Genomic DNA, 10,061 nt, shown 5'->3' on the forward strand with positions numbered 1-10,061 from the left:
GGGGGCGCCTTCCAGGCCCAGCCCAAGGTCACCAAGAGTTCCTGCCAGGGTGAGGGGGCGCCTGAAGGGTAGCCCTGGGGGCTGGAACCAGTGGGTGCCCGGGTTTCAGTGGTGACATTCTTGTTCGAAGAAGACCTCCCAGTGGACACCACTGGGCCCCAGGGTGCAGGCGTCGCCGTCAGAGCTGCAGCAGGCAGCGCCAGCAGGCCAGGGCCGCCAGCCGCAGGCGCAGGAGGGCGGCAAGGAGCCGGGCCCGCAGGCCCTCCAGGGCCCCGGCCACGGGCCCGGCCTGGCCGCAGCACACGCCCAGCGCCAGCACCAGCAGGATGCAGGCTGTCAGCCGCAGGAGCAGGGAGCCACCACGGGGCCGGGGTCGGCTGGGCGCTGGGGGCCGAGGGGGCAGGTTAGCCTGGCTGGCAGGCCTGACTCCCCGGCCCCAGCGGGGACCCTGCGGGCGCCCTCCTCCATGTGGGGACTGGTGGGAACACTGCAGGGGACCCCCAGGGGCTGGCACCTCAGTGACCCCCAAGGTTCCCAGGGGGCCTGGGTCTCCCCTGTCCCTCTCTGGCCAGTGGGCTCCTTGCAACGGAGGCCTGCTGCGGGCACCCTGCCCTGCGCCCTCCCGCGGGGGTCAGTGAGGGACAGAGGGCAGCTCTGGGGAGCTGCTGCCCACCCGCGTCCGTCAGGGACCCCAGCTGACGGCGGGGCCCCGCGGGGGTGGGGAGTGCTGGAGCGTGTGGGGCGGGGCCTCTGGGGGTGGGGGGTGAGAGCTGTGAACTTACCCTTGGCAGCGGCGGTGGGCTCCCTGCAGGCGATGTCTGGGGAGGAGAGTGAGAGTGGGCTTGGGCGGGGAGGGGCCTCCCCTCTCGGAAGGTGCACCCCCTCCACCAGCCCAGTGCCCCCAGGCTTCCCCCATCAGCCGCCCTCCTGAGGACCCTGAGTGGACCAGGTCAGACAGAGCTCCCTGCTTTGCCGATGGAGACCAGCTCCAGCAGGTCCTGACCCAGCTGGGCGGTCCACCCCCTGGCTGGCCACGCTGCCAGCACCCCCCAGGGTCCCGCCCAGCCTCATAGGCTTCAGGTTCTGGCTTCCAGATGCTGGGCGCTTCCTGGGGGTCCCAGGGGAGGGTGGGGTGTGGTGTCTGCAGGGACAGGGAGGGTGGAGACTGCAGGGCTCCTGGGGCGAGGGCAGCCGGATGCCCGGCCACCTGTCCATCCTACTTGGCTCACTGGGGGCCCTAGGCCAGTGCCGACCGGGTCCTGACTCCTTGTCTGAGGGCCTCTGTGTTCGGGTGTCGAGAGCTCCTGGGGGTGGGGCTGATCTGGGTGGGAGGGGCAGCTGAGGGTCGGGGCGCGGGCCCTGCTGGAGGCCTCTCCCGCTGGTTACCCTCGGCCTTCACAGGAGACGCTGATGCGTGTCGGGGTGGCGAGCTGCACTCACAGCTCGGCAGGACTCAGGGAGCCCCGTCCTTAGGGTCCGTGGCAGCAGAATCTAAGATGCCCCCACCATCCCCCCCAGATCCCTGCCTTTGTGTGGTCCCCCCTGCTGGGCGTGGGGGCCTGTGACGTGCTTCCACCAGCAGGACACGGCAGAAGGGCCAGGGTCCCTCGGCTCTGACGGGAATCCCCAAGGGGACTGAGTCAAGGGACGGGATCTCAGGTGGGCCTGGCGCCATCAGATGAGATCTCGGAGCAGAGGGGCTGGAGGTCAGGGAGAGGCTCTGCTGCTGCCCTTGGAGGCACAGCTTGGAGGACGTGAGTTCTCCAACAGCCCCGTGCGCTTGCACGAGGGTCCGGGGCCCCGGCTGAGGCCCGGCGCTGGCTGGCCCCCCAGTGGCCACCTCCCTGAGGGAGGGCTGGCGTGGCTGTGCCCAGCACCCTGACCCACAGGACCGCTGAGATGATCAGCATAGGAGATCTGAAGCAGCTAAGTCTGCAGTACTCGTCACCAGGCATCGCTAGCTGATACAGGGCTGAGGCCCACGGGCAGGGCTGGAGCAGGAGTGAGCTGGGCAGTGGTATGCAGCGGGCTCTGGGGGAGGATCCGGGGTGCCGGGCGGGAGTGGGGAGGACGGGGGAGGTGGGCGCTGCAGGCTGGGGGGCAGGGAAGAGCTCGGGACACGGGAGGGCAGAGCAGGTGGGTGTGGGAGCCTGCCCTCTGGCCTTTCCTCCAGGAGACAGGGATGGCCGGGCGGCTCTGGTTCTAGTTTTCCTGTCGGTTGCTGTTTTCCTGACTGTCACTCGGTCCAGACTAAGCCCACGGGCCTGGGTTTTACTGTGAGGACAGGGCCGTGACTGCAGTCCCCGCAGCGGCCCTCCACGAGGTCCCGGGAGATGGCCCCCCTCCCGCCCGGCCACGGCCCGCTCGCCTCCTCTCTTACAGTGGACGGCCACCTCCAGGGGCTCTCGGAACCGCACGTGTCTTGTGGTCCTCCGTGGCTCATCCCCACGGCCGCAGTGCTCCTGCAGGCTTCGTCTCAGGATTGAGGCGGGGCCCTTTCTGCCCTCCTGGGGGGTGGGAAGTAGAGGGGAGCGAGCGGAAGTGAGTCCCTCCCGTCTGGCCTCCTGGAGGCTGGAGAAGACAGACAGCCTCGCCAGCATGCCTGCTGCCTCTTCTGGGTTTCTGCAGGGGGACCCCCGGGCGGGTGGGGGACCAGGCCTCCTGGGTCTCCCAACCCAGCCCTCCCCCTCCCGGGGTTCCTGGGGCTGAGCCCAGGTCAGGGAAAGGGCAGAGACCCCCCTCCCTCTCTGCTTCCCCTTCCTGCCTCCTGTGGAGGCCCAGCTCTTGTACCAGGTGCAAGGGACCCTGGGACCCCCAAGACCAGCGCCCGCCCCGGGCCTTGCCTCACCCTCCCTGCCCTGGGCATCGGCGAGCCTGGAGCCGTCTCCTCATTCTTTCTGGTCTGATGTTGCGTCTCTGGCCGGGAGTCGGGGCTCAAGGCGTGCGCTGCAGTCTTCATTTATTGGGACATGGTCCTGAGATAAGCATAGACATTATTTATTACCCAGGCAACACGAGGAGGAATAAAATAAAAGGGGGAGAGATTCTTCCCAGAAAGCTGAGCTGGCATCCCCCCACCCCTGAGGCGTGCCCACAAGCAGACAGCGCCTCCCTTCGTCCTGCCCTTGGTGCGGAGGAACCCTGCTTGCTCAGAACCGCGTGGTCAGCAGCCTCGCCTGCTGCCCATCTTCTTAATCATCAGCTTTAGTGGCTGCGTAATATTCCGCAGGGCTGACCCTGTGATTTACAACCAGGCTCCTTTGTTAGTGTGGACATTCAGGAGGTTTACATTTTACTATTGCCACTTGCAGGTTTTTTGAGGCCACAGATAAGACTGCAGTAAATATCACTGCTGCATCCTTCCTGGGGATGCTCCTGGCTGAAAGCTGGCGTCCAGGGCTGGGCTTCAGCAGGGCTTCGTGGGGGCTGGGAGAGGCTTCTCTGGGGTTCACAGGGGCTGGAGCTGCTGGGCCCACCCCTCAGGCCTGCCCAGACTCTCCATCTTTCCCTCTGTCTTTCTGTCCCTCCCTCTTTCTCTCCCTGGTTTTTAGATTGCTCATGTACTAGGTGTAAGGTGGTACTGCCCCGCTGGGAGCCTCTGGGCTCAGCCAGTCTGGTGTGAATTTTCTTTCATGTCCTTTGAAGGGTCCTTGACTTTTGAGGCCTCCCGCAGTCCTGCACGGGTGAAGCCAGGCAGCTGTTACCCCAGATCTGCCTTGAACCTGTGCAGCGAAGTGGACTCCAGGGGGTGTGACCCAGTCCTCTCTGCCCCGTCCCCACGGATAACAAGAGCGCGGTGGCTTCTCCCCTCCCATCCCCAGCCCCAGGCTCTGCTGGGGCCCCACTCTGGGGTCCTGGGCAGGCCTTCCTGCTCCCTCTCTACGGGGGCAGATGTTTGCGCTGTATGAGGGTTGTCCTGGCTTCCATCCATCCTCCAAGGACCCCGCCCCCAAGGGTGGAGGTGCGGCTGAGTGAGGTGGAAGCTGCCAGGTTGGGAAGCAGTGCCAAGGGGGCCTGGTTTGGGGGAGGGCGCTCTCCATCTGGGAGATAACAGCCTGGCCATTCAGTTATTTCAAAAAGGAGCAATTTTCTCGTATCTCAGCATCAGGCTTTTTATTGCAAATAGGGTAACAGGGGTGGAGAGGTGGGGAGGGAGGCCTGCTCTCATGGAGGCCCTGGGGGCCCAGCCTCAGGCCTGGGGGGGCCAGGGCTCTGCCAGCGGCCCAGAGGTTGACCTCCTACTGGAGTTCCCGGGGCCCTCTCCCCAGGCCGGGGGTGGCGGGACAGCGTGTGAATGTGCACACACCCGTGTGAGCACTTTTGTGAGTGTGCACTTGTGGGTGTCCATGGATGTACACATGTGCACACATGTGTGAGTGCTGTGTGCACACGTGTGCGCATGTGAGTGCACAGGTGTACCTGCATATGTTGGGCAAGAGTGCGTGTACAGCTGTGCGTGACTGTGTTCCCCTGTGCGTGTGAGCACACACATGTATGTGGAGCCCGTGTGAGGATGAGTGTCGGGGTATGTGCCTTCTGTCCGTGCACACACGTGCCAGGGTGCATGTGTGTGTGTGAAGGTGCCTGTACACGTGCGTGTGCCCGTGACTGGCTGTGAACGAGCAATGCGGTGAGTGTCCCTGGCAGCTCTGAGCCTGCAGGGAGGGCAGCCCCACTCAGGCCCATCCCGGGCTGCCTTTGACCTTGTGTGACCTTGGCAAGCCCCTTAACCTCTCAGAGCCTCCGGTTCCTCAGCTGGAAACGCCTCCGCAGCTCCTGCTGGGGCGCAGGGGTGACCGGGACCCGCCTGTGCCCGCGGCCATCAGCCTGGGTCAGCTCCCCGCAGGGGTCCCCTGCCCGCCATCTCTCAGGAGCCCCGGGCTTCTCTTGCTTCCGATGGCCTTCGGCCGCACCCACAGCCTCGCCCAGGCTCCAGCTTCTGTTAAAGGGCGCCCCGGGTCCGCCCCAGAGGAAGCAGGGCCTCTTGGCCCCCAGGACTGGCCTGAGTGCTGGGCCCCACCATTCTCAGGCTCAGTGGCCTCACTCAAAGTGCTGGGCCTCAGTTTCCCCCCCAGGAACTTGGAGGAAGGTGTGGCTCTGGTCTGCCCAGTGGGTGAGGCTGCTCTGGGCCCTGCCGCCCGCCTGCATGCAGGCCCCGTCTCCGCCCCGGGGTGGACGGCGTGGGCACCCTGTGTGGGGGCGGGCAGGCCTCGGGGCCTCCAGCAGGGACGGCGTGTAACATGAGTGCCCTTCTCCGAGGCCACCTTGTGACAGATGGGCGATAAGGGTGGAAAATAGCTCTGGGCCTGCAGAGTGTCACCCGCTCCCCCACCCCTTGTCAGGGCGGGCACGGCCTGCTAGGCCACTGCCTGGGGGGGGACCCTGTCCTTCCCTGGGCTGGGGACCTGCCCTGGGCACCCCCAGAGCTCCTGGTCCAGTCCTGGGGGCCATGAGGGGGCCAAGTGGGGCTCTGAGGGGGCCAAGTGGGGCTCTTCTGCCTGCTTCCCGGGAGAAGGGGTCTGGCCAGGGCTGCGCCCCCCAGGACCCCCGCCCCCCCGATGGTCTGTGGGGGCTGGCTCAGCACCCTCTCTCCCTCCCTGCTGTGACCTGACACCTTCGGGAGCCGGCGACAGTATCCACAGCAGTCCCCCCACCTGCCTGCTCCCCGGCCTCCGAGGGTGCAGGGTGGGCTGGGCTGGCTGGCTCCCACCTGGTTCAAGGCCTCGGACAATGCCGAGCCCTGGGCCCCGGACCCCTGCCGTCTGCCCCATCCCCACTGGGCTGCTGCCTCCTGCAGGCCAGGCGGTCCGCACCCCGTGTCTGCCCCCCACCTGCCCCCGGCCTGCCGGCCTCTGTCCTCATCGGGGGCCCTTCCTCAGCTCGGACCCCACTGCTGCTCCATCACCCCCAAGCCTCCCTGTGCCCGGCTGCCCGCGGGGCCCTGGGCTCAGGCGAAGGCCAAGCTGGCTGAGTTCTGCAGCCCTCAGGGGCCCTGAGCCCGAGCCGGCAGCGCCTTGGCCAGCCTTCCCGCTGTCCTGTCACTTGGCACACCACCTCCAGGGGCGTCCCGCTGGCAGAGGTGGGAGAGCCAGGCCAGCCAGGACCCCGCCCCGGAGGCTGAGCTCATGTGTCCCCCAACTCACACAACGTGTACAAGTACACACAACTCACACACACACCACACACGTGTACACACACGTACACACACACTATGTACATGTATACACACCACAACATGTACACACACATGCACACATACCTACACCCACATACTATGTACACATACACACAGCACACAACTCACACACACACCACACACATGTACACATATACACATACCTACACACACACATACACACAGCACATACACACACACCATACCCATTTGTCCACATGTACACACACATGTACACCACACAAATACACATAACACACAGCACACAGACATCACACACATGTCTCCACACTCGCTTACATGCACGCACTCACACCTGCTGCCTGGCTCACCTTGGCTCCTGGCTGCTGCGCCCCGGGCGAGCTTGCCCACCTGCGCCCACAGTCCACTGGTGAACAGGGCCTCCGGCAGAGAGGGAACCGGAGCCGGGACAGCTCACGGGCGGCCGAGAAGCTTCTCTTACACTATGGGGCTGCAGCTTCAGCGGCCCTCTGGATGGCCCTGCTGGAGGAGGCCGTCGCTGTGGGGCCAGTGGCCTGGTGGCGTTTGACCCCCGCCCAGAGCAGCGGGCTGAATTCAGGGGCCTGACCCCACGGGCTCTGCCTTTTCCGAGCTGGGGAAGGAGACAGAAGGCTGTGGACACCCCCGCGCCGGCTCGCCACGGGCGGGTGGGAGTAGGGAGGCTGGCCAGCCAGAGGCCCTGGCAGCTCCCAGCCTGGCAGCTCCCCAGGTAGCACTGTTTCTGAATTGAGCTGGGGGAGAACTCCGGGGAGCCCCGGGCTGGCCTCGATCACTGGGGCTGCCTGCTGCCTCTGGCCCTGCCTGGAGTGGGGAGTCGGGGAGTTGGAGCTGGCTGGGGGTCCCCGAGCCCCTCCACACTGGGACACTCAGCCTGCACATCTCTGGGGTGCATTTAGGATGTGGGGCAGCAGCAGGCCCTGATGACATCTGTGTGCCCCAGGCAGGGGGCAGCCAACCTCGGCCTGGAACGTCCCAGGTGATGGGGCTCGTGGACCCCCATCCAGACCATGGCCACCTCACCCCGAGTCCACCCCTGGGTTCTGCCCACTGTCCAGAGTGCCGTCAGGTTGGAGAGCGAACGCCTCCATGGTGCCTGCACACAGCAGGCGCCAAATAAGTGCTGTGTCCTAAGCTCCCCACGCACACGGTGGGCAGGATGGGGACTTCTTCTGGTTGAGTCAGCTCAGAAAAGAGCCGTGGGGACACCCGAAAGCTGTGGCCTGGGCTCCAGTGACCCCAGGAACACGTCTGTTCACTCCAAGCTCGGTCCTCAGCAAGTCCCCCGAGGCCCTCTGCAGAGAGCTGGCAGGGGTCAGGGTCCCACCCTGCCATCCAGGCCACGGTGCCTGCCGAATGCCCAGAGCCGTCCTGCACCTTGGAAAGCCTGACGCGGGGTGTGGGCGGCTTTGCCCACGCATGGCCTTGCCTTGGGCAGGAGCACGGATGGAGGGCCGGTGGGGCCCTCAGCTCAGGCCTGGGCCCTGGGGAGGTGCTCAGAGCGCCGGGGGCACTTGCCACCCCCGCTGGGCAGACCAAGCACCAGGTCCAGAGGGGCTGGGTCTCCTGGCGTCACGAGCGCCTGGCTCACCCGGGGCTGTGCCCACTGCAGCCCCACGGCCCTGGCGAAGGAGACGGGTGGCCCCCAGCCCCAGGGCAGGCCCCCAGTGTGCGCTCTGCCCACCCGCCCGCCTGCAGCAGGATCCCCGCCTGCATCTGTCTTGGGGCCTCTCCGCCCTGAGCCTCACTCCTAACCGGGGAATGAGCATCCCCTGCTCCCCGGAGCGGCTCTCACCTGGCTCCCGCCCGGCTCTGTGAGGGGCGGCGTGGGCCGGCCTTCGTGGCTGCCCCAGTGGGAGTCGTCCAGCACAGTCCTGGCCCAGTCTTGGCTGGTGGCGCCCCTCCTGTGCCCTGGAGAGGTGGGCGCGGGGACGCTCAGGTAGCGGGGCCACGCCTGCCCGGCCTCCCCCGGCTCCAGTCTGGAGCTGCTGCCCGCCTGCTCGTGGGGCCGATCTCCAGCCAATCTATGTCCCCGCCCCAGGCCCCTCTGCAGGGCCGCAGAGCTCGGTCAGCTGGCGAAGGCTGAGCTATAATTACCCTCCTCTTTGGCAGAAATAGCAGCGACCCCGAGGACAGGCCGCTGGCCGCAGAGCGGGGAGGGGGTGGCTGTTTCCCAGGCCCTGAGAGCGCGGCCCGGGCCTGCAGACGAGACGAGGGGTCAGCACCCTGTTGCTGCCCTCCAGGCCTGCGTGTGTCCTCCCGGGCCGGTCCTGGAGACAAGCAGTTCTTGGAAAAGCCAAGGGCAGCGTCAGAGGCAGAGTGCTGTGGGGAGAGGAGATGGGGGCCCGACGTGGGGGCCGGAGGGGTGATCACAGCGTCCAGCCGCTGACTGACGCGGCCTTGAGTGGAGCCTGGAATGGACAGGGGCCCACCCTGCCCCCTGCTCCTGCACCCCACACATCCTGCCTCGGGGGTCTCCGGAGGAAAGGGCAGAGCACAGGTCCTAGGCTGCGGGTTCAGGGCCCCACATCTGAGGCCCAGCATTGCCCAGGTCAGAGGGCCCGCGGGGCTGAGGGCCCGGCTTTCCCAGGGTCTGTCCTGGGCCGGGAGCTGGGGGTTCAGCTCTCTATTGTGTCCTATTGCCTGGCAGGCGCTGAGCCGCCCCAGACCTGTGGATGAGGAAAATGCAGGCCAGGGAGGGAAGGTGACTTGCCTGAAGTCACACAGCCTTGAGGGGCCGGCCTGGCCCAGTCTTGGCGCCCCCTCTCCCCCAGCCCTCACCCCAGACCAGCTCCTGATGTGCTGGCTCACGTGGCAGCTCCCACGGAACGAGGTCTCAGAGGTGTGGAGAGACCCGACTGCTGGGAGGATGGTGTAGGTGTGGCCAGCGGCCACTGTTACACATACGTCTGCACACACGTTGCCTTGACACAACTCACATTTCCCGGTCCATGGCCCCGGCCATCTTCAGAGCCCCTACTCGAGCCGCTCCAACCCCCCACTGACCCCCTTTCAACAATAAAGACCCCGTGACTACGTTGCCCCACCCCCCTTAGTCCAGGATCATCTCCCCATTTTAAAGTCGTGCAACTTTAATTCTGTCCTCAATGTAATTCCCTTTGGCAGTGTGATCTAACGTGACAGATTCAGGGGGTTTGCACGTGGACATTTTTGAGGGGCATTATTCTGACCCTCGGCAGATGGCAGGGTGCAGGTTTTGGGGGTGGGATTAAGAGATGAGAGCCAGTTAATTTGAGATGTGTGTGGGGCTCCTGGGGTGGGGGAGCTGGATGTACATGTCTGGTGCAAGGTGACTCTAGTGGGAGGTGTGAATTTAGGGTCACCCTCTTGGTAGCTTGAAAAACTAGTCCCCCAAAACACAGCTGTATCACTGGTCTGAAGCCTGTGAATGTCAATAAAGTTGGGGCCACCATGTGTGTCCCCATCAGGGGGCACATATAACACAGAAGAGGAAGCAGTGAAGTGATCACAGATGCAGAGTCTGGAGGAAGGGGTCATGAGCCCAGAACTCTCGCAGCCACCCAGAAGCTGAGAGGGGTGGGCAGGGCCTTCCCCTCGAGCCCCCAGAGGCCATGTGATCCTGCCAACAGCTTGATTTAGGACCCCTCCGCACCCTGAGAGAATAGGTTTCTGTTGCTTAATTGAGGGGTTTGTGCAGTTTGTTACAAAAGCTACAGCCAATGACCAAGTCATGTCAGAGATGGTACAGAAAGCCGCGGGGCTGGGGGAACGACCCTGAGTGGCCCTGAGCACAAGCCCTGACCCTGCCGTGTGATGAGGTCGTGCCGGCGTGGCGGGCAGAGGCCGGGCAGGGCGGTGGTGAGTCCCCTGTGACTGGAGGCAACAA

General features: G+C 65.3%; 1 protein-coding gene across 1 annotated transcript; it reads right to left on the minus strand.

The window, feature by feature from the left end:
- Positions 1 to 83: 83 nt before the first annotated feature.
- Positions 84 to 6,777, minus strand: C16H14orf180 (chromosome 16 C14orf180 homolog). Its single transcript, XM_020897633.2, has 5 exons — positions 6,508 to 6,777; positions 2,849 to 2,975; positions 2,381 to 2,507; positions 783 to 818; positions 84 to 384 (listed from the first exon to the last, which is right to left on the minus strand). Exons 2-5 carry the CDS (start codon positions 2,957 to 2,959, stop codon positions 179 to 181), a joined length of 480 nt encoding a protein of 159 aa, XP_020753292.1. The 5' UTR covers positions 2,960 to 2,975; positions 6,508 to 6,777; the 3' UTR covers positions 84 to 178.
- Between the last annotated feature and the right edge of the window lie 3,284 nt (positions 6,778 to 10,061).

This window comes from Odocoileus virginianus, chromosome 16 (genome assembly GCF_023699985.2).
Source record: "Odocoileus virginianus isolate 20LAN1187 ecotype Illinois chromosome 16, Ovbor_1.2, whole genome shotgun sequence".
NCBI lineage: Eukaryota > Metazoa > Chordata > Mammalia > Artiodactyla > Cervidae > Odocoileus > Odocoileus virginianus.